We start from the raw sequence: 24,968 nt of genomic DNA, 5'->3' as shown, positions 1-24,968 counted from the left end.
ATGTTCTATGAGCTGTAGAAACAACTATGACGTGTCTTCTGTGAATTACCATTTCAGCAGAAAACTTTATCAAGCAAGCACCTTGTCCTGGCTGCAAACAACCCTTGACAAATCCTAGTGTCTGCAAGGTGGGGCTCCATCTGTGGTCTCTGCTGCTGAGACCATTTCCTTCAGAATGAGCTCAGGCTGAGGGGATGGAGCAGTCTTGGTGAGTCACATTGCAGGAGACTGTTGCCTCTAAGGGATGAGGTTGGCAGTTTGCATCCTTTACATGCTGAAGCTCTGCCTCCAGAAAGAACTTTTGGCAACCAGTTGCTGAACATCAAAAGCAAGCCTTCAGAGAGCACAAATGCTAACTTGAAAGAGCTTAAGAGAAAAAACAAACAACAACAACAACAACAACAAAAAAAAAAACCTCTCCAAGACCCTCTTCAGATTCAATTTCCAGAAATGACTGTACTAAGGACTAGGTAATAAGTGGATCAGTCTTTCCGACAGCTGTTGTCTGCTGCTATAGATTTACAGTTTCTATGTGTATGTGGATTTTCTGAAAGGAAAATACTTGGAAATATCTCAGACCACTATGTGTACAAAACACAGTACTTTAAACAGGTAATAAAACAGGTAATTTTTTTTTTCTAAGTACCTTGCTGCATCTTCCAAGCACTTTTTTTTAAAAGTAACTGCACATATTTTTTATTAAAAAAATGGTTTTTTTTTAATTAAAATGTTTTATTAAAAAATATGTTTCATTAAAACATGAAACAAATACCATCAATACATAAGTTTGAAACTGCATACATAATTGTAATGAAATAAAAATAATGAAAATGTAATGTAAAATAATGTAATGAAAATAAAATTGTTTGTAACCTACCTTGGAACTGTGTAAACTTGATGGTTCCCATCCTCTCTCCATTTCTGAAAACAACTTGACCCTAAATAAAATAAAAAAATAACTTTTAAAAGTTTTATAAATCTCTCATAATATAGTTTCATTAGAACTGCAGCTATTTTCCATTTACTATTAAAGTACCCAAGTAAGGTTTAAACACTGAAAATAGTAGATTCAGCCAAGACTGAAATAACTCAGTTAACATCTCCTTAAAGATTTCTTCCACATACTTTAAATGGCCTTAGAAAGTTGATCAGTGTCATCACCCACAGTTCGAGAGTGAAAATGGAAATACAATAAAGCCAACAACTTGCTGAATCCCAGATGACTGTTTTTATCTAGGATATGAAAGTTATTAAGAGTCATTCCAGAAATGGTTCTATATTTCATTCATTGTATGGTTCTCCAAATGGCTATTTAATCTACCTGTATCAATGATTATAGATACCAGAAGCTTTTGTGGTGTGTTTTTGTACTATATCAGCATGTATTTCCAAGTGTTGTTTTCAAATGTGATCTCTGTAAGACAGTGCTACCCTTTGTTACGCTACATGTTGTTACACTTCAAATTAAGGTCACCTCATCACCTATCCCTGAGGCTGAATCTGCTCACATATCCCTAGCAAATTACTCCCATCTTTCATCCCATCTTTCTGAGTTAAATTAAGAATATATCTTCTTAATTTTCTCTTTACTTCAGCTATTTTATGATGGAGTGTGAAAGAACAGGTTTTCATTCATCTATGCTAAGTAGTATTTTTAATATTTTGAACTTACAGTGGAATGCTGAATGTTGTCAATATAGGTCGCTGTTTTACTCTACCCCCAGTTTGGATAATTATTATCATCCATCTCCATTAACCTTTGTTTTAGCAGATATTAGAATAAGAGAAACTAAAAAAGCATGTACGGCTACATACATTTCTTTGTGTATAAGTCCCATTATGGGTAACCTTTCTGGTCACAAAGGATGCAAGACACAGTCATATTCAATTTACAGAACAATGCAAGAAAAACACTTAACTTTTACACTTGCTATAAAATGTGATCTTTTATATTATTATACTATTGTACCAATATGCTGTCGATTGGAATTTTAAAAGCAGAAAGAGACTCACTGAAATCAGCTGGAACCATACCAAGGGTGTGTAGTGCTCTTGGGTCTACAAAACACTCACCCCATGTTTCCTGCAAAGCTACAGAATACCACTCCCCTTTGGTAAATACAAGAAGACACATTTCAACAAGTGTAAGCTACCATGTGATAAGGATTAGAAACCAAAAAGCCCAATTTGTGACAAAAAAAGAGAGCAAGAGAAATGAACACTGGTAATAACACAGATTCTCTTGACAGCTACAGAAGAGCACAGGAACTGTTTCTGTTGAAGTCCAGCTGGAAATAAATCTAATTCAGTGGCTACTACCAGAGCTCAGGGAGACAACATAAAAAATTAGCAGGCAGATTTACGTGTGCACCTTAGGAACTTTCATCTAGATCTCCCTTAGTTTGGAGAGTTTCTCAGTTCTGTGGCCTGTGACAAAGAACTCTCTAGTTAATTTTTTCAGTGTGTATAAATTACTTTTTGATTTGCTTTTAAATTTCTTGCCTTTTACTTTAACTCTGTGTCCTCTTATTCTTTCATTACAAGATAATAGTATTGCAAGTTGTAGTTTACTGGAGTGCTGGAGATAAGCATACAGCAAGAATCATTGCTATCGTCTATGATGACAGTCATCTACGACTGCCATCTATTATTGACAGTATAATATACCAACTCATGAATTTTTCTGGATTCCCAGTGCAATTGGTTTGCAATATTATCATTGCCTCTTGTAATATCACCGTACGTTTTCATCATGCAATAGGACAGACCATATGCATCTGCTGACTAGAGATAAATATATACAAACTCATTGATATGTTATGAAACTATCAATTGAACATAGATGAGATCTGAATGTTCTGAATAAATGTTAAAAAAAATTAGATAAAATACATATGAGGAAAAATATTATCTATATTTATATAGAGAGTTACAGAAGTATTTGTTTTTGCTAATAAATCTCTTTGCTAAGATTTATTGCTTAGAATCATCTAACCAGTAGAAAAACAAAGATATGGATGATGATGAGGAAAGAATTATAGATTAACTCGTGAAAATGTCCTCGTTATCTACAAAATTATTCAATCACAATATTTTACCTTCAAAAAAGCTTACTGAATAACGTTAAAAAGTAAAATGGGTTATTAAAAGAAAAAAAAAATGTCTAAATACAGTTTGATGAGTCCTGACATTGTCTTAGGTATTGTTGACAAACTACAGCCATTATTTTGTAAAACACAAGACTATTACATTTGGGTTAAAAAGGCTAAAAAAAAATACAATATTTTTTAATATTCTATTTTATAAACTGATATTATTGCTATTAAGATTGCTATTATGGCTATTAACCAGTCAGTCTTTCAGAAATCTGTTTTGTAGAAACAATGGGTTTATGGATAGAAACAATGGGTTTATGGCATAAGAAGTGAGTTAAAATCTGATGGTTTTCTATGGCCCACATCAAGTCATTTGTTTGTTATCAATATAAGATATAGCTAGAGAGTTATTTTCTTTATAGTTGAGATCCATAAATTATTATTATTATTATTTTTCTTTATTTAAATAGTGTCCAGCACATGTGCAAGGACTGCAGTTTATGGTGTGACTCACTGTAAGGACAAGATCTGATGAAATCCATGTGGATATAACAACAGGCAAAATCCTCATTGTGTTTTGGTGACAATAGTCATAGTTAGATACTGATTAGCAAAGGGAACAGTGATTATACAGATGAGAAGTACTTTTCAAAAGAAAAGTAATAGAAGTAATGTTAATACTGACTTCAGAACATGATTATTGGATTCAAACAATATTTCCCAGTCATGTAATTATTTTACTTCAAGAGATGCAAAACATGGTCTCTTCCCTTAACAAACATTTCAATCAACTAAAAAGTGAACTATATTCACTTAGATCAAACCACATAGTTTATTATACAATAAAGTAGTTAATCAGAAAGAGCTTTCTTCTTCAATAAACACACATCATAACAATGGATAACAATAGAAATCACACAGAAATCATAGCACCCATTTTATTTTCTTCAATCTACAACCTACAGACTATTTTTTCTTTCTTTTAAAGTAATTTTCTTCACCAGTTACAAAGGTGATGCTACGGTAAATACCAATTCTACAACAGATCTGCCTAACTCTCCGTTATGGACAAGCAGTTTGCATTGGCAATTATCATTGAAAAGTTGGTAGGAATTAAATAGTAAGTGTGTGGCTTGAGTCTGATACACAGAGATGTGAACAGAAGGTGGAAGAGAAGCTCAGTCTGGCACAGAGTTCTTGAAATATATTTCATTATTGCTAAAAGCTGTAGAAGCTCATGTTGTGTTTTTTTTTTTGTTTTGTTTTGTTTTGTTTTGTTTTGTCTGAGAGTCATCATGCAGCACTTGCAGGGCAAGCAGGCGATCAGGCCCAGTCAGCATGGCTTTATGAAAGGCAGGTCATGCCTGACGAACCTGATCTCCTTCTATGACAAAGTGACGCGCTGGGTGGACGAGGGAAAGGCTGTGGATGTGGTCTACCTTGACTTCAGCAAGGCTTTTGACACCGTCTCCCACAGCATTCTCCTCACGAAACTGGCTGCTCTTGGCTTGGACTGGCGCACGCTTCGTTGGGTTAGAAACTGGCTGGATAGCCGGGCCCAAAGAGTCGTGGTAAATGGAGCCAAGTCCAGTTGGAGGCCAGTCACTAGTGGCGTCCCCCAGGGCTCGGTGCTGGGGCCGGTCCTCTTTAATATCTTCATCGATGATCTGGACGAGGGCATCGAGTGCACCCTCAGTAAGTTTGCAGATGACACCAAGTTAGGTGCGTGTGTCGATCTGCTTGAGGGTAGGAAAGCTCTGCAGGAGGATCTGGATAGGCTGCACCAATGGGCTGAGGTCAACTGCATGAAGTTCAACAAGGCCAAGTGCCGGGTCCTGCACCTGGGGCGCAATAACCCCAAGCAGAGCTACAGGCTGGGAGAGGAATGGTTGGAGAGCTGCCAGGCAGAGAAGGACCTGGGAGTGATGGTGGATAGTCGGCTGAATAGGAGCCAGCAGTGTGCTCAGGTGGCCAAGAAGGCCAACGGCATCCTGGCTTGTATCAGGAACAGTGTGACCAGCAGGGCTAGGGAGGTGATCGTCCCCCTGTACTCAGCTCTGGTGAGGCCGCACCTCGAGTACTGTGTTCAGTTTTGGGCCCCTCGCTACAAGAAGGACATCGAGGTGCTTGAGCGGGTGCAGAGAAGGGCGACGAAGCTGGTGAGGGGCCTGGAGAACAAGTCCTACGAGGAGCAGCTGAGGGAGCTGGGCTTGTTCAGCCTGGAGAAGAGGAGGCTCAGGGGCGACCTTATCGCTCTCTATGGGTACCTCAAGGGAGGCTGTAGCGAGGTGGGGGTTGGCCTGTTCTCCCACGTGCCTGGTGACAGGACGAGGGGGAATGGGCTTAAGTTGTGCCAGGGGAGTTTTAGGTTAGATGTTAGGAAGAACTTCTTCACTGAAAGGGTTGTGAGGCACTGGAACAGGCTGCCCAGGGAAGTGGTGGAGTCACCATCCCTGGAGGTCTTTAAAAGACGTTTAGATGTAGAGCTTAGGGAAATGGTTTAGTGGGGACTGTTAGCGTTAGGTCAGAGGTTGGACTCGATGATCTTGAGGTCTCTTCCAACCTAGAAAATTCTGTGATTCTGTGTGATTCTGTTTTTGTTTTGTTTTGATTTAGTGATATCTCCAAATCCAGCTGCTTTTCTTATAATTGTTTGTCGTGTTTTTTTTTTTTTCGTTTTTTTTTTTTTTTTTCCTAAAAAGACACATTTTTTTAATGTGCAATTTAAATGATGAAAACCAGAACTGGACCAAACATTTCAATGTTAGTCTCACAACTGCCACATACAAGAACATGACCCTTCTGTTTCTTCTGCACATTGCCTTCTTCTGTGTGCTCCATTTTTATAAGCCTAGCATTGTTTTCTGTCCTACTTGCAGACACTTGGCTATACAGCATAACTGCATTTCACCTTATTACTAAAAAGACAGTTTCTTCTTGGAAATGTACAGTCTCCCTGGATGTACAATCTTCATCTTCTTTTCTTCAATTTATGTCATTTTAAGTCATCAGTCCTTTATTTGTGGTGAGAATAAGAAGTTCACAACAATCATCCATTCATACTCATAAAATATTTGCCAACATTAGTTTTAATTTAGACACATGGGACTTTCCCTGTCATTATAGCATTGTTAGTCATTTGTCTACCGTGGAAGCAGCTGTTTCATATATTTTAATTTTTTCTTGGTTGATATTAAGTAGTTATCTTTGCTCTATTATGAACATACTAAGTTCTTTTCTAGCTATGGAGCACTAGTATTTATTAGAATTTTCTTTGCATCATCACTGACAGTTTTATTAATCTGCTCTGGACATAGGCTCATGCCAATATCAAAATTCTTTCATTCCTCATACAGCCAACACATTTTTTCATTCACGTCTTTCACTTCTTCATCACTCTATAAAAGGCAAGTTCAGAACATTTCTAACTGCTCTTTCAGTCAGAGACAGGTCTACACTTCAACTATTACTTCATTTACTTTATTTCTGCAAAGTATCTCAAGTATATTAATCAGAGAAATAGCATCTATTTGATTTTCCACACCGTGCCTACAAAAAAAGTTGGCGTTAGTCCATGCATTTTCCAATTTGTCAATACTTTTCAAGGATTCCTCCTCAGTTCCACTCCACTGACCAGCAATCTGGGCTACCGTGCCCTACAGGCAGGTCATCTCCCTATATAGCAGTGCTTATCCCTGGCGGGTTTCCCTGAAATGCCCATAGCCTACATAGTCACAACAGTTCCAAAAATGACTGTCAGCAGTTTTTCCAAAAATAAATTAACTTAGTCACTTTGGGCGTTCTTCAGTTATATATGTGAGATAACGTAAACCATTTAAATAAAGTGCTACATAAATACCTGAAAACCAGTGGGATCATTAAGGCCACTGAAGTTGCAGTTTCTATTTATATAACAGTGCATTACTGTGAAAGAATATCAAGTATTGGCAGACCTGTAATTAAGCTGTCCCGTTAAGCTTCATAATATCTGCTGAAATGAAGGTGTTCTTCTAATCCTTTAGTGTCCAGTCCGGTAAACAAAGGAGACAAGGAGGGTGAAGCATCAGAGGACAGCAAACCTGAGAGCTTGCCAACACCCAAAGGGCCTGCCATGTGGCTCCCAGCTGCACAGTCCTACACCTTCTTACTAGCAGCTCAGCACTCATCAGGCCCCTAAGTGGGCTACGGCAGCCTGTTAAATCAGCAAGATGTATTCAGCTATTCTTGGTTTGGTTTGGTGTGTATGGGGATGTTGTTTCTGAATTACTTTTACAGTGCCAGACCCCAAACCAGCACAAAGGAGCAGCTAGGAGCAAGAAGCATGGCACCCTTTGTTAGTCCCAGAAGTCTTTTGGTGTTAGGCAGTCTGCACAGCCTGCTACACATCATATACACTGACATAGATTTACTCATGCAGGACTCATATCTATGCCTTTCTGGCCATACACAGAGCAAGCTGGATCTTGGCTCCACAACGTCTAGATGATGAAGAGCTACACGTTGTGAACCACAACCTCTTCCACCCTCCAAACATAACCTTTAAGACAACAGTAACCCAACAAGTTTTCATCAGTGCAAGTCTAATCTCACTTCTGAAACAAATAGCAAATTTTCAGTGGAGGGCAGCCTGCACAGAACTCTTCTGGTTTCGACCTAGTTATGTCACTCAATTAGCTGGAGACAAAGGGGTCCTTGAGCATAGGTGGAGAGAGGATATGAGACAGGCAGCAATAATATTGTCACCCCCTTAAGGACAAAGAGGTAGTCGTTACAGGAACAGGGAGAGGTGAACAAATTCAGGAGGTGAGGAAAATTATAATGGTTTGTAAAACCAACAATGCTCCTGAATCCTGAGAATTTTATATCTGTGAATAAAACATTTTAAGAACATGTGATTAAAGCAGATCTAGTTACTGCAGTTTTTCAAGCCTCAAGACTATTTTCAGAAAAGGTGTTTCTGTCAAAATTTTCAAAATGGAACATTTAAATTTGAAATGCAGGATTATTTTTTTTTTCCCTGCCTGTTTTCTCTCATATGACATTTTCTAAGAGAACTGGATAACTGAACACTGGTGTCTGGAGAGCAGCAGAAGCAGAGCAGCTTAAAGAACAGGTGTGAAGAATCTGGTCTTGACTAGCATTTTCTAAATGAAGCATTACCATTATTCTCAACTAAATACGTACTTGTGTTCTAGCTATGACAGAACATGCATAAAAAACAAACAAACAACAACAACAACAAAAAAACTTACTTCACAGTATTAAATATTTGCCTGCTCCACAGGAATAATGCTTGAAAAAAATATTTGCAAATGAGTAAGTTTCCCAAACATGAATACATAGGTTTTGGGGAAAGAAGGTAGGAAAGAAAGATTAAATGACAGAAAATGACAGATGAAATGCACAGATGTTGCTACAGAGGTACAGTGCTCAGAAAATAAATTAAAAATAAATAAATTAATAAAACAAACAAACAAAAAAAAAAAACACAGGTAATTATGATGGTGATGGAAAAAGAAAATGCTGAACTGGTGATCATCAAATCCTGTAATATTACAACCAGGAGATGTTCATCAAAATTATTAGGACATTGGTCTAAAACAGAAAAAACAGTAGCATTTTTCATTTTGTTTCTTTGCACAGCAGGTAGCAAACTTATGAAACTTTCATTGAGTGTGGATTGCATGTTTGTTTTGTTTAGAAACAGGGGTCTGGGGGTGGACTGCTCTACTGACCTCATGGGACATTTCATATGTTCCTATGTAGCTTCTTCTGTGATCTCTTTGTAGACAGAAGAGTATATGGGAAAACAGCTTTATCTCAGAGTTCAGGAAACATTCATGACCTTTTAAATAGGTTACAGAAACTGCTTCACCATGAGTGATGTACAGGATAAGCAGTTGTACAGGTTTGCATCAGAAGCCATTTGGAAATATTTGGAAATAAAAAGCATAGGAGAGAGACATAAAGAAGTGTCACTTTTTTTCTCTCTCTCTTTTTTTTTTTTTTTCCCCCAGAGCCAAACTGTTTTGGAAAAAAATATCCAGCAATTTTCATTTTTAAATATGGGCTTAGTGCCATATATTTGACAGGAGAACATCTCTGTTAACAACAGCTTGTATAAGTAAACTGCAGCACTGGCCATTTGTGCTCTGTGCTTTGGCATACATCTCCCTCAACAGCCTATAAGCCTACAGAATAAATGACATTCTCTAGAAACTGAAGTTATATACATATATATACACACATCTATATATTCAGTAAGACTCATTTTTCATCTGTGATAATATGAGAGAATGGCATAACGCAGTAAGAGAGATTACACCGTTCCTTTAGTATGAACCATCTTGAATTACACGTCCGTCCCAAAAACAAGATTCCTCAATAAATACTACACTTTACATCCCCTAATACCTCTCCAAATAATGACAGGAATGACAGAGAGCCCAGCTTCCACAGCCAGGGCAGAAGAAATGGTAACCGAGGACCAGCACCTTAAGTCTCAATTTTAAGGTTTAAAACCTTAAGGTTTCCTTAGGGATAAAACAATTAATTGTAACAACTTTGTATGTCTATCATTCCATACGTAAGTGCAAATATAAAGTACTGTAAGCCTTACCATGATTTTATCATGCTTCCACTAAGCTCTTTCTAAAATGAAGAGTTCCAGTCTCTTCAACCTTTCCTTTATAGAAGACGTTTTTTTTTTTTTTCCTAACTCCAGCCTTTATACCCCTTTTTCAACTTTCTTATTCATTTCCTAAGGAAGGCTATCCATAACTGAAACACAGGATATCGTTTGAGAGGATGCTCTTGCTGTGTACAAGGGTGCCTCTATTTCTACCTAATATTTTGCTACCTGAACTTTACCACATTTGGGACAGACATTCAGCTCCATTTCCAGGGAAGTGCAGGAATCAGACAAGGAATGGACAGAATTTCTTTGGATGGAGTTTCTTCTCAGCTCAGGGGAGAAGATGATGTCCTCAGTCATCAGCTGTCCTTGCATAAGTGTACTGTGGCCAGCACATTGTCATCAGATAAACCCAGATTAAGCTGTTCCACTAGATTAGCATTCAGATGTATACATACAATTTTACACAGCTATGCTGAAGTGAGACAGCACAATCATAGGTTTTTTGTTTAGCACAGCAAGCTGAAGTAGTGAACATCTGAGCTCTCTGTTTTACACACATTGGCAAGTCTAAGGGTTCCTGACAAGACAGTAGAAATTCTTAAGCAGGTGGAGATATGGAAAAAAAAAAAAGTAAAAAAAAAAAAGTATATTAACCAGAAAATCATGCAGATAATCAAATAGTGTTGCACTTGCTGGCCAGTGCAGATGAAGAAAGAATCGATCTAGTACCTTAATGCTTTGTCACTCATACTAGAACGTGCTTGCACATTCATGTAGGTTTATGATTAGCAGAAGGCAATATATGATCACAATTAGTTGTCCTAGGTTTAAAAGCATGACAAGAAATAAATTAAAATAAATACCTGGCAAATGTTTTTTTTTCAAGTTTTTCTGAATACTGTGGGAAAAAACTAACATACACTGAAGTTGTTTGCAACAAATACTTCCATGTCTGGTGGTATAACTGACTACTAACATTTAGCCAGTTTCCCGATCTGTGAAGCACAAGCCAAATAATGCCTTCACTCTTGATGCAATTTTTTTGAGATGTGTGTACAAACATTGGATGTAAACAACCTGTCTTTCAGGGTGGTAAGAGAAGAGGAGGAAGAAATAGTCTGTAGCACTGGGACTAGAAATTCAAACCCTTTTCAGTGTGCATTAAAAAAAGTAAATTTGAACTGCAGAGGTGATGTTGAGAATTGTTCTTTTGAGGTTGAGTCCCTGATGATTTCAGTTTCTTGCTCTGTATGTCTGTAGAAACAGCATAACAGTATATTATATTCCACCACGAATGTGTGTGTGTGTGTGTATGTTTTAAACTGTTTTTGTAAGAATGAATCAGAAGAGATGGCATAAAGCCTTTTAAGGACACCGTACTAAGCAGCAGTATTATCTGTTCAACAGTGCAATTTCAGATGATGTTCAGAAGTAATTTCTTTCATTCTCTTCAAACTCCATTAATCCCAGTGGAGAGAACAGCACAGACTGCATTTCATTTGTTCTGATGATGACCCAAAAGATGGTAGGAGCCACTACCTACCCTCTGCATACTTCTTCCTGCCCAGTCTCTGTCACATCTGCTGAATACAGTACATTGCTTTGTTTACTACACTTTTTCCAGTAAGAAGCCAGCCTATGCTATTAGCAAGGTCTTTGCATCCAAAGCAGAGCACGCTGGTATTATTCACATGCATGTGATCTCACCACAGAGATCTTTTGACTATTATTGTTTTAAGTGACCAAACTTCTTTTATTCAAAATTGCCTTAATGAGTAAGAAAAAGAAAAAAAAAAAAAAAAGGCATGCAGACCAGCCAGTTTTACAAATTAGCATTTCAAGCTTGTTAGCCTCGTTAGCCTTGGATGATTCTTACTACTGGCTATAGAAAAGACTATGATAGGAGACTCATTTTCAATCTTCCATGGCTACTCTACATCTGAAAATTCCCATGTAGGCAGAAATGTGAAGCTGATACCTATCGGGAAAGTCATTTGTAAACAACTAAAAGGCTGTTGCTTTAGTGCATCCATGTCTAGAACACAAACACTGAGCTTCCCTCCTTACCCAACACTAGCTCTCAAACAGGAACTCAAATATTTCTATTCAATATTCATGAAATGTCTCTAGTGACTAAAGGATTTTAAACCTTTCTATGGCAAATCAATTAAGGCAATTCAAAGCATAGGAACTATCCAGGTCATTAACTTTCTAATATATAGTTCACAGTGACAGTCACTGAAAGGCTGATTTTCCATTTCATAATGGAACAAAGATAGTACCTCATCTAAACTTACAGCAAGTTTCTAACAGCTGTTTATTTTAACCCAGATGTAGTTTTGGCTTTGAAAACTGTCAGAATTATTATGGCAATTAAGATGGCTTTTTCTATAACACTAAAGAGCCTAGACAAAACTATTTCTAATCTTAGGGCTTTAGAATCACCTTTCTTTAAAATTTCAGATTTTGTTTATATTGCTTTCCATATCAGCAAGTGCTCTTGAAGACAGCTATGTTTGATGATAATGAAGTAGATGTTTCATCGTCTTCTACTTCCTTAGTGCTACATCCCTTCAGGTGATGCTTTCATGAGCATCAAATTCTGACCAAAAGCTGCAGAGAACAGTATTAGTGGCACTGGGCAGGGAGATTTGAACAGACTTGCCGGTGGCAGAAATGATTTCTGGCCAACAGACTTTTTTATAAAATCAAATTAAGCCCTTTTTGTTGTCCATTTTAATCCTTCAGGGTGTTCTAACCTGTGCCAACAGCCTGCAGAGTATCAATGAGATATAATTGGAATATTTTTGAAACGTTAAAGATTCTCAATTTATATCCCTGCAGCAGTTTTAGTGAGAAAAGACATCTTTTTCCATGTTCTTCAGAAAACAGTCAGATCCAGAGACCTTGGAAGATGCTCAGTTCAGCCTCTGAGTTGTGAGAGATCAGTATCACACGTCATTAGATCCTACATAGTGTAAGAGCTTTCCAGCTGGCATATATCAGAGCTCTCAAAGGCGTAACTCTCTTCAGATGCCATAAAGTGATGCTTAGAGTAATGGGACTACTTTGGGTTCACTCTTCCCACATTTTCAGAACATTCCTGTGAAGGCTTACTGATATTTAAACATCTTTCTACTGTGATGGATTTATTTTTCTTTTTTTTTTTTTTTTTTTTAATAAGAAACACTTTTTTGATTCAAATACATCCTCTGCTTAAAATTAATCTTAAATCAATGTTACACCAAAAAATTGAAACATATATAGAATGCACACTCATTTAAAAGAAAAAGTGTGCTTTTTAAATAAAATATATTTGTAAATCCTTCATGATTCCTACAGACATGATTATGGGGATAAAAACAGGGCAACATATTATATTTCATTGTCAACCCTTAAGTAAAACTAGATAATTTTCAGAAATGAGGAAAGATTCCAGTTATTAGTAAATTGAGTCCACTTTTCGCATTTTTTCTAACTCAGGATCTTGTGTAAAGTCCAATTAATCACATGGAATAGCTAAGTGCTGGACATCTCTTTTTTTTTTTTTTTTTTTTTTTCCCCTCCAATGTTCTTGTAGCCAAGATGGTATCTACACTGTGGCATGCAGACTAATTCAGATACACCCAAGCAAGTGAACTGGTAAATTTACGTAGGAAAACACGATCAGTTTGAGTCTGAAAGTACACTCAGATTCCCAGGGTGCCAAGCTTGGTCTAGTGAATCTCCTTTCTCAGCTCTGACATAATTAAAACAGCTTCTGGACACAAACTGATATGCACAGATTTTTAAAGCATTGCTCTCAGTTCTAGCTCCAAGAGGAGCGCAGGCAGAAGGAGAATCAGTAAATTTCTACCAGAATAGTGTTACCACCCATCCATGCATTTGCAGGGGGCTGTTTTCACGTCTAAGCCCTTGGAATTACAAAACTCTGCATGGTGAATTTCTAGCTTCCATCTTTTCCATCAGGAGACTGTGTGAGACTGTGTATGAACCTTGTCATTTTAAGTTTTCCTCCATATGCTTTTTTTTTTTTTTTTTTTTTAAGTCTTACAGTGCAATTTGAAATAAACAGCTCTTTCCCCTATGTTTGTCAGCCGATATTTACATAGAGAACAAGTAGTTCTCCTCTTGGCATACCAGGTATTCTCTGAGCCATCACAGGCTAAGTTAAAAACAGCTGAGTTATCTTTCCACTGGAAAAAAAAAAAAAAAACAAAACACCTATATAGGAGGTAGGCTTTTACCTACCCTGTCCAAAATATCACTCTTGCATATAGGACACTATGTTCCAGAACAGCAGCAGGGTTTGAATGTCAGCATACTGATGGTAAGACTGGGGAAGCACCCTCCAAACTACTGCTCCCTGAATCTTGGACAACTACATTATGTTTAAATGGTTCTGGTGTGTCTAAAGCAACCAGTTGCCTTAGTGCATACCCTTGCATTTTTCACTCCTGAATCTCTCCAGTCTCTCTTACCGTAATCCTCAAGGTCCTTCAGTTCTGCCCAGGTGATATTTTAATTGTCCTCTATCTTAAGAGTGCCTTTCAACTCCATGTTATCAACAAGTTGCACCAATGACTCTTCCTTTCATTGCTAGACATAAAGTAAAATAGCTGGTAATGTAAGTTCAAGAGCTGATGTTGGCATTTTGGGGAAACTCTGCTAGGAAAGTTTCTAGCCCTTTCAGTCCAGCTTGGGACCACCTCTATAAAAACAGATATATTCCAGCTGCCTTTATTAGTCATTTTTTTCTTGTGGCAGTACATCAAACAATTACATTAAACCCAGACAGATTCCCTCTTCTCCATTTCCCATGCAGTCAGAGAGGTCAGCAGCTCATGAGGTAAAGCTGACAAATGTATTGGGTATAGTCCAAAGAACGGACAACCTGTACTTAAAGTCCTGGCTTTGGTTTGGTACATTCTACTAACATGTAGTGTAAATGATGTCCGCATGTGGGCATTACTAATTAAGTTATGCAGTGCAAGTTTGTGTCTTGTCACCTGTTCATCAAGTGATGAAAGTTGACCTCTGGCAATTTGGCATATAACACACTTCTGTTATTTAATAATTAAGAGACTGTTTGATATTGGCTATGCCCTTTGCTTTTACTTAGTGGCATAAAAAAATGGAAAATGAATACATTTTAAAAGAAGTACAAACAGAAAAACCTGGAAAACAAAAGAAACCTAAAATTTTCACACATGGAATAAGGGCTTAAAACCTATTTTCAGATTTTTGAATATTTCATTTGAAAGAGAATGTTGAAAGTTTTCTTTAGAAAATGTAAAAACAATTATCTATATGTTTTTGAAAATATTTCAAAATATATTTAAATATCTGAAAAAAAGTATTTGTGTATCTGATTTGCGTGAATCAGAAGGCTGATTCATGGAGAATTTCACTCAAAAGCACAAATATATTTGATTGACTCATAATTGCACTTCTTAGAGAATAAAATATACAGTTGTAAAATTGCCCATCCATTTCCCTAACTTTTATTCAGAAAGGTCTGTACTTACTTGAATACAAGGATAGGTTTTCTGTCCCCCCAAATTAATATCCTAACAGCAGTGCCCCTGCCCTATACCCCTGAATCACACTAAGCTGGACTGAATTACTGTAAGAGCCCCAGCAATCAAATCAGCCAAACAAATTAACTGATGCCAATACAAACCTGCTGGGCCCAGTGTTGGCAGCACTTCAGCTCTACTGAAGCAAGTCCTTGAAGCTCTTTTCTGCTGAGGATGCTAAGCTGAATCATTTAGGGCAAGATCTTTGAAGGCAAGTTCAGTGGCACTGCCCTTACTAAGCCCATTTTTCTCTTCTCAAGGAAAGAGGAGGTTGCATTATACTCAAGATCCTTCTGTATTGATGTCAGTATATATACCTGCTGTCTTAGCAATCTGGCTTCTTTCTTCAGCCTTGCTTTAAAGATAGAATCATAAAATCAGGTTGGATCTCTTAGATCTTCTAGTCCAACCTTTGATCAGACCTTCAAGGTCTGAAAAGCATTTTACTTTGAATAGAACTCCATGGAAACAAAGAAAATTTCATTTAAAGATGCAGCATTCTTGATCTTTCCAGAAAACATCCAACGCTACAATTTCTAAATAAGTACAATGAGTCGAAGTTCACACTGACAACTTTCTAATTACAGCACTCCTGAATGATGCTCCTGTCTTCCCAGAGAGGACTACATGGAGAAAGTCAGAAATAACATCTAGACAGCTTGAAGGAAGACAAATGACAGATTCCATTATTTTCTCCAGCTATCTCCTGTATCTTGACCTTTTCCTTATCTCGGTCAACACACTCACACTGAATAAAATGGAACTAAATTTCTTTTTAATATTTTGACGAACTGCACTGCTCTGAACAATGGCAGCAAACCCAGTATTCAAAGCTGCCCCTAAAAATCAGTGACTTTTATTTTTTTGATACTTGTCATCAATCATACTTGGTAATTGACCAAGTGTAAGGCATTCCTAGAGTGTATTAAGTTTTCCAAAGTAACTAACGAGAAGCCTTTTATTTCATCTGTCTCAAGTGAAAGTGTTATTAGAATAAAAAAGTATTTCCTTCTTTGCCACTGGCAATGAAATGAATATTTATGATGTTTTTGCACTATATCGCAGTGATCTGACAATGTTGAATTCCAGCTAGAATGAGGATACAGCACTTAAAAGGAGATCCTACTCTCTTCCTTGCCATCACTCATAAAAGGAATTGATAATTGCAAAACAGCTAACCAAACAATTGCTTCTCAAATTAGATCATATTTTATCTTCATATTCTAAGCTCGAAAAGGAGCCTCTTAATTTGTAGCAAAACCGTCCTTAAAACACTAATAATATGAACCCATCTATTAAATATTTGTAAAGCTATTTTATGCACAGTACTAATGCTGACTAATCAAAGTGTACATAATTAATGGACAAGAAAGAATCATTGCAATAATGGAAATCTTATTAGCATATAAATTATCTTGTATTTAAGGGCTTAGAACAACAGTATACAGAGGATACTCCTTATATCAGATTGTTTTTCTGAAACTGTTAGACCAAGTCACCTTCCTTGGATGCCCATATTACTGTGTCTCCTGCTAAAAGAAGAAAAAATTATCCATTGACAGGAACTCATAGGAAATGATTAGGAAGCTTCAGTTAAGATTTGGGTACCAGGTGGTACTGTTGGGCTATGTTACTGTTCAACTAGATAGAAGAATTTAAGCAGCACTATTTTTCAATGTTATTTCTCTCTCTTCTATTATTAACCATCAGATAATGTGCACTGGTAACCCCTGGAGACAGAAAGGGCTTTATTTCTTTTTCTCTTTTTCTTTCTCTTTTTCCTTTTTTCCTTCAAAATCTTCCCTCTGCAATGTGGCAGAGTGACCATACAGGAATAGAAGAGGTGAGACATTTGCTGATGAGGATGTGACTTTTTTGACTCAATTTATTCAGAAGAAGGAATTTTACTTACTAAATCCTGACAATAATTTCTGTGGCTTGAAGCCAGGAACAATTTCCAGTGCTCTCTGATTTGTCTTCCAGGGTGGATACAGTCTGTCCTACAGATGAAGACATAATGTTAATACTCTTGCCAGGGTTACATTTTGAAGACAGAACTTTATTTTGGTCCCTGTACAGTGGTGCTCCCATAGCAAGTAGTAGATCTGGTGGTGGAGTTGCTCCTCGTTGCAAAACTTTTTATATATAAACCTCAAGAGATTATCACAACCCTACTTAAAGGAGAAAACTTTCATGTTTTCAGCCATTCTAATTTGTATTTGAACAACAGTAGAAAAGAAAATATCTGAAGCTTTTTTTGATGCAAATTTCTGTTCTAGGACAGCATTAACATTACTCTTTTTTTTTTTTTTTCCCTCAAAATGAATCCAGATAATGACTATTTTTACTCAGAACATGCTTTGGTCTTATTAGCAAAGAATATGAGTTGGGGGGTTTCTGAGCCTCTGAACCTCTGTAAGATTGATTCCTAGAGGAAGCTAAACCATTACTCACTCTGCCAAGATTTTACTCCTGGAAGTATTCTCATGGAAAATAACGGTTGAAATAATGTAGATCACACCTAAGCAAGAGAAGCTTTCTGATTATCTTCTCTCAGTGAGAAAGATGAGCTTTTTTTTTTTTTTTTTTTTTTTTTTTATGTGTCTGCCACAGGCCATTGTAACCTCTTTGTCCAAACAAAATGCATTTTACTAAAGTTATAGCAGAAGTCAGTTACTGTACTTATTTGACAGTGAGTGAAAATGATGGTCAGGTGGATATAAAATCTTCCCATTTTAAAAATGTATAAGATATGAAAGTTTATATAAAAATTAATGTCACACATTACAAAGATACTGAGTATTACATACAGGAGAGGAATAGGGGAAATAATGCACAAAGTATTTCCCATTTTCATTGCTTCTATTTAATGAAATTATTGTAAAATCTGTGTTAAGATAGTCTATCAGTCCAGCACATAAAAAAAATAATCTAGCAACTAGTGTGCTGTTTTGGAATTTCAGAGTTTTCACTAAAATCTTCCTTTGATCAGAAACAGTTTCTTAAAAAAGTACCTCCACTTATAGCTTGAGATGAGGCATCTTTAATTCCAAATTTATCCACATTCTATGGTAGGAAAAGCAAGTCAGCTTCAAATGCACAACCTTCTATTGGAGCTTTATTTTAAATTTTACTGTACATGAAATGCTAAAACCACTTGCCAATAGATAATAGTTATAATACAATTATAGATTTTGTTTCTATGTGCATCAGATCCAGCAAGACGTTTCAAGCTTTGCCAAATCTGGATGCTCATTTGAATGTGCCACAAATGCAAGAAAAGTTTTTCATGCTGACACGATGCACAAAAAAAATGCGTTAAAGAGAATGATCATGCAGACAATTTTTATAAGAATATGTATTATAATTTAAGTTTTGTCGGCTGCTGCTTACGTTCCTGACATACTCCACAGCACTAGGGGCTTATTCATGCACTTGGCCTCAGAAACCAAATGACCTCAGCATTCAACAGGTAAATTAATAGAGCATATTCCCTCAGGTAGGGCTGGAAATGGTAACTAAGTGAAAGCAGGTTCGACACAGGCACTCCCTACACAGGGACCCAGTACTGTGATTCACATTTTCCAATCTAAGGGTTATTATAACACAGCTCCTCAGTTATTTTACTTGAACTCTGAGCAACAACCCCTCAAGGAAGCACTTATTTTCATACTCAGTTTACTGTCCAGCATGGGGGGTTTGCTGATATTACAAGAGTCAAAAAGAACGAGTACGGAAAAATGGAGGGAGAGAGGAAGAGCAAGCCTGAAACAGAAACACAAGACACTTTTCTTTAAGATAAATTATTGTTTTTGTTTCATATCCTAGATCACTAATCTAAAGAGAACGGTGACCTCTTCCATTCAATAAAACAGTGCCATCTGGTTTCTGAGTTTTTTTTTTTATTTTCACCTTTTTAGTAGGCCATATGAGGACACATGCCCTTTGAAAAACTGATGGTTTGAAAATTAAATCATCTTTAAACTTATACTTAATCACTATTTAAAAGAGAAATCAGGTCAGATCAGTGTTTTTTTTTTCTTCCTTTTTTTTTTTTTTTTTTTTTTTTGTCAAGTAGGGAGACTTTAAAAACAGTATTTGCCAACAACTTCCACAAAGTAGCATACAATATACAGTTTTCCTACAGAAGCAATACGAAAAAGCCTCTGTGCTAGACTCATTGTGTTGTGTTAACTCTTCATAATATATTTTGGGTTTTGGAGGTTTTTATTTTTTATTTCTGTGTGTGTGTGTGTGGGGGGGTTATTTCTTCTTTTTTTTTTTCTTCCACTTACACAGACTCCAGATAAAAATAAGAATACTTTACTGTTTGTTTTGTCAGACAAAAGTAGAGCAGAAAAATAGCACTGTAAATGATTTTGGGGTGAATTTTGTCACATCCAAGATTTGAAAAAATAGTTAATATTTTTTAATGTTAAACATCTGCAGTTAGTGAGTACAAACACATGCTACTTTCTGCACATTTTAAATGTACTACCTAGCAAAGATGCTTGCCAAAAATACCGTGCTTTGCCTTTGTCAACCTTAGAGATTGACTGAACAAACTCTATCAGTAATGGCATCACAGACTTTGTAACCTTGTCTGCCAGGAGACTGCACAAAGGGATGCAGGGAGGGTGCCAGCTCTTCCTGCCTATATCAATTCTACCCTCCTGCAGTTAATTTTGCAATCAAACTAACAAAACATCCAGGCTTCTGGAATCTGGACAGGAGAAGCAATCAGTGTTTACAATAAAATATGGTAGATTTAAACAAACTGATGTACAGTCTAGAGGCAACAAGATAAAACGTTGAAGAGTGGATGTGAAAGTGCTTGTATCTGTTTGGAATAACCTTTGGGATGTCTTACATTGAGAAAGCTCCGATCACTCACAAACACTGCCATTCCAGAAAAATATGAATTAATGAATGGAAATTCAGGAAGCCACAGCACAAAAGCAGCTTTTGCCAACATCATGCATGTCAAGTACTATTTCCTCTCTCAGATCACACATTTAAATCAACAGTCTGCTCACTGCCATTTCTTAACATATGCATTGGTAGAAAAATTTAAATCAAATTAAGGTCATAGTGATTAATTTCCTGGGGAGGATTAAGATCTTTCCATCTATATGGAATGGCTGAATAGCAAATAAAAAGAGATCTTGCCACAAATAATTGAAGGAGACAATCAGCAAAGAAAAATGTTGCAAAGATAGTCAAAGGAGAACTATAGCAGGAGGAACAGATTAGATCTACAGCACAAAGAAGGCTAGGAGAGAGAAATATGTCTTTAATATAGACTTCAAGTTTTGGTCGCGACCAGCAGGATTCTGTTGCAAGTACAGAGAAAAGCGTAAAAGAAAGTGTCAACATGGAGTGGAAGAGAGATGGTAAAGAACAAAACATGGGTACAGGGCTTCAAGAATGTGTACCACTGTCTGCAAAGCAAACCGTACACATTTGATTAACTAAAATCAGCATTGAAGTCAAACAGATAGTGTACTCTGAATTATAAATGTAAACTGTGCCTTATACTGGCTGCCAATTATCAAAGGTTAAAGGTGCATGAACTTAAATTTGTATTTATGTAAAAGGTTGTACTTACTGCAAGGAACTTTTGTCATTACTAGAACTGAAAGACAATTGAAACAACAATAACAGAACCTTGTTAACATAACAGACATTAAATATTTTATTATTATGAATGATTTTTTTTGTCTGTTTGTTTGGATGAATTTTAGTACTCTAGAAAAAGTAGTTTGGCAGAAAAAGATAGCAATCGCTCTTTTTACCCATCCTAAAATCTCATTAACACATCAGGGAATTGCTGTGTTTCTGATTTTTTTTCACTTGTTCCCCTTTCTATGGGCAATCCACTGCTGAATGAGATTACACTGGTGACTCACAGGGCATTGGACCAGATTCTTTCCTGGCTACTATCTCCTGTGTAGTGCCAGGCATCATTGAACGCTGGAGAAAGCAGTCTCAGATGTAGCTAGACCTAGCTGGAAAGATGCAAGAGAAGATAATGTTGTTGAATTGTATTGGTATTGCATCACATGCAGTTGCATTTTTACTGAGACAAGTCCATGATGTACACATCTTAAAAAGCATTCGGAGAACTCAACGAATAAAGCTAACCTAACACTCCAGTTATTATTTTAATTTTATTACCTCTGTACGATACTTTCATAACAGTAAGATCACAAAATATATGCAGTCTGCAAAAGCATAACACACAATATCTCTGCTAACATTGTAGTTTGGGCTGTAACACTGCATCGCATGTCGCTCAGAGAAGTGAAAAGCATGTCACAAACTAGATTTTCAGCCGTGACAAGCCCCTTGGGCTGTGGCATGCCTTTACTGAAAAGCCCAAATCTGACATGCCTTTAATTTCACTGAGATGCACATTAAAAATTGTATAATACATTTTGTATAACAAGTTTATTCTCTCTTAGTGTTAGCATTCATGATATTGTAAAACTGTTCCACACAGAGAGGTTACTAAACATTAAATCTCTATAGGAAATGTTTCTTTTACTTGGACACAGCCTATCTTGAAAAACAAAGAACTTACTCTTTTAAGACTTGATTCAATACAGCCCTTTACCAGCCCGTTTGGAATACACATGCTTAATATTCAGTGTGCTCTTAGGCACTTCACTTAATCACAGCCTAAGAGAAAGAGCAGTATAAACAGTCTGAAAGCCTTGGGGAAAATATTTTACAGAAGTAAAATATGAAATTCAACAATTTTGCCCCCAAGATTTTAAAGTATCTATATTAAGAAGTAGAGAAAGAATATACTACATTTTTTTAAAACATTTGGCTACGTATTCCATGTTCACTTGATTTACAATGGAGAAATAATGTTATTTTACATTTGAAAATAGGCAACAGGTAGGATGTTCCACTTTTATTTTAATGTTTACATGGAATTCTTTCTAATATCACCTGTTTTCAGAACTCATCATGGGGCAAGCTTTTGACCTATTTATCAGTTTGTCATACTGCTTATTTAAAATACCCTGAATGTTTTGTTAGACACTGGAACAGGCTGCCCAGGGAAGTGGTGGAAGTCTTTAAAAGACGTTTAGATGTAGAGCTTAGGGATATGGTTTAGTGGGGACTGTTAGCGTTAGGTCAGAGGTTGGACTCGATGATCTTGAGGTCTCTTCCAACCTAGAAATTCTGTGATTCTGTATAGGGCAGATGATCTGATAATCAGGATATACATAAAATGCATCCTATCTCCTTTCCTCTCTACGTATTTATTTCAATTAGAAATCCAATACAGTATGCATATGTTTAAATACATACTAGATGATAGGTTTTCCAAGAAAATCAATATTCTAGGTGCTTAGCTGCATCTTTACTTGCCTGAACATTTTTAACAGCTGACATTTACTCACTGATGCACCATACAAATACAGCAATTGAAACCGCCCAGAACTTTAAAGCCCCAAATGCCCAAATATAAAAAACAGATCTGAAAAGAAATAATTGGAGAGGTGGTTATAATGTTTTCCTTCCTTTGTTCCTTCCATGTACATTCTATTCGCAGTAACAGCTACAGAAATTTGAGCCCAGTGATTCAGATGCTACTAGCTAGGTTTTAGAAGAAAGCGTGCTTAATATTCGTGATCCACAACATCTACTTAATCACTTGTTTTCTGAACCACATCTACAGGGCCTTTTACTCACTCTGCTCCAGTTTTTCCAGTAGCCCAGAAGCAGCTTGGATTCACGTTACAAGTACTCTGGACCAGGTTGCATCGCCTCTCTTGCAGCTATGGGTCAACTCTAAGTGGGGAAATGGATGCTGCTGTGTCCCTTGTGACTTAACAGCTGTGTTATGGGAAATACACCTTAAGCAGAGGAGAAGCTTAATTTGGTCTACTGCAGTGAGTACCTCAGAGAGTACAAGGCCCTCACAGAAGCTGTGTGATGCTGCTGAGGTCTATGTGTAGCTCACAGCTATCAGTACATTACCAGTACATTACATTTACTACTGAGTTTATTGGTTTTGCACTCATCTGAAGGGAACAGCAAAGAATCCTTAGCTGAACATACTTAGCTGTGCATACAGCTTTACTGGTTTACTCCTAGATGCAATTTACCAATGTATTCTCCAGGTTACCTGAGATAACTTTTGCCTTTTTTTTTCTCATTGCTGCACATAAAAATAAGAGAAAAGAAAAGAAAAAGAAAAAGATTAACTAGTAAGATATTTCAGGTCTCAAACATCAAGTTTCAGGGTCATTCATAATAAAAGCACCAGTATCAAAATTTCTGAGATGTGCCTGTGATCTTACAAAACTCAATGTCAAGAAAGTCTAACGCTTCCAATTAGGAAACATCATTGCAGCCTCTTTTGGAGAAGCTCACATACTACTCTGGTATGCAGCAAACACCTGAATTCAGCTGAATAAGAGCCTCCAGGCTACAGAAGTTTACCTCCATCTCACAGAACTCACATTCTGCTGGAACATGCACTTTTGATCAGTGTAACTGCACTCCTTTGTAACTCCTGAGGAACTTTTTAACCAAAGTAACCAGTGTAAGCATGCTGAGGCTGTAGCCTCACAGTCACCAGGCAGATGCAGCAGCACCACCGCACTGCATTAGAAAGGAATTTGAGCACTAGCACTGCCACACAGGACTAGAAAGCTGGGTGAGGTGAGGCCTTGGTCTTTCAAGCCATGCCAGAGAGAGCTGTAAAATATCTGGTGTCCAGATGCAAATGCTCTAGCTCCCAGCATTGCAGTCCTTCATCTTGGCAAAGAAAACTTGAGGGAAGCTGAGAGCTGAACTTCAGTTCCTGAGCCCCCACCAAAGACTCACCAAGCTGTTTCCTCCTAGAGGCTCTCCATGGAGCAGGATCCTGGTGGCATCCTGGACTGCATCAACAGAGTGGCCAGTAGGTCAAATAAGGTGATTGTTCCCCTCTGCTCTACCCTTCTGAGGCCCCACTTGGAGTACTGCATCCAGGTCGGAGACTCCAGCACAAAAAGTATGTGGGGCTGTTAGAGTGGGTCCAGAAGAAGGACATGAAGATGGTCAGAGGGCTGGAGCACCTCTCCTATTAAGAAAAGCTGAGACAGCTGGGGATGTACAGCCTGAAGAAGAGAAGGCGTCAGGAAGACCTCACTGCAGCTTTTCAGTGCTTAAATGGGGCTTTTAAAAAAGATGGAGAACAACTTGTTGCTTGTGCAGATACTGATAGGATAAGGGGGAATGGTTTTAAGCTAAAAGAGGGGAGATTTAGTTTAGAGGTTAGGAGGAAAATCTTCACTCAGAGGATGGTGAGGCACTGGAACAGGTTGCCCAGAGAAGCTGTGTATGCCCCATTCCTGGAGGTATTCAAGGCCAAGGCTGGCTTTGGCAACCCCCTCTAGTGGGAGATGTCCCTGCCCATGGCGGAGGGATGGAACTGGGTGGCTTTCAGATCCCTTCCAATCTAAACCATTCTGTGATTCTCTGATAAGGTTTGGCTCTTATACATCTGATTTACATCTACCGATAATAAATTTGACATGAAACATATGCCAATCTATCATAGATGGAAAAACATTGCATTTTTTGTTGATTTTGAAATGCAGTATATGGCCAACTCTTCCCTCAAATCGTTCTCTAGAATCTCTTGATTTG

General features: G+C 37.4%; 1 protein-coding gene across 1 annotated transcript in view; it reads right to left on the bottom strand.

Moving 5' to 3' along the window:
* GABBR2 (gamma-aminobutyric acid type B receptor subunit 2) overlaps positions 1-24,968 on the bottom strand; it is a gene marked incomplete at both ends in the record, with an annotated part of 491,928 nt that overhangs the window by 195,936 nt on the left and 271,024 nt on the right. Inside the window, one exon of the mRNA XM_084306998.1 lies at positions 878-938. Within this exon, the coding sequence (XP_084163124.1) occupies positions 878-938 (61 nt within the window). The remainder of the gene's footprint in view (positions 1-877; positions 939-24,968) is intronic.

This window comes from Netta rufina, assembly GCF_964035555.1.
Source record: "Netta rufina genome assembly, chromosome: 2".
NCBI lineage: Eukaryota > Metazoa > Chordata > Aves > Anseriformes > Anatidae > Netta > Netta rufina.
Note: the sequence above shows the minus strand (reverse complement) of the source record. Positions and strands in the feature narration are given on the sequence as shown.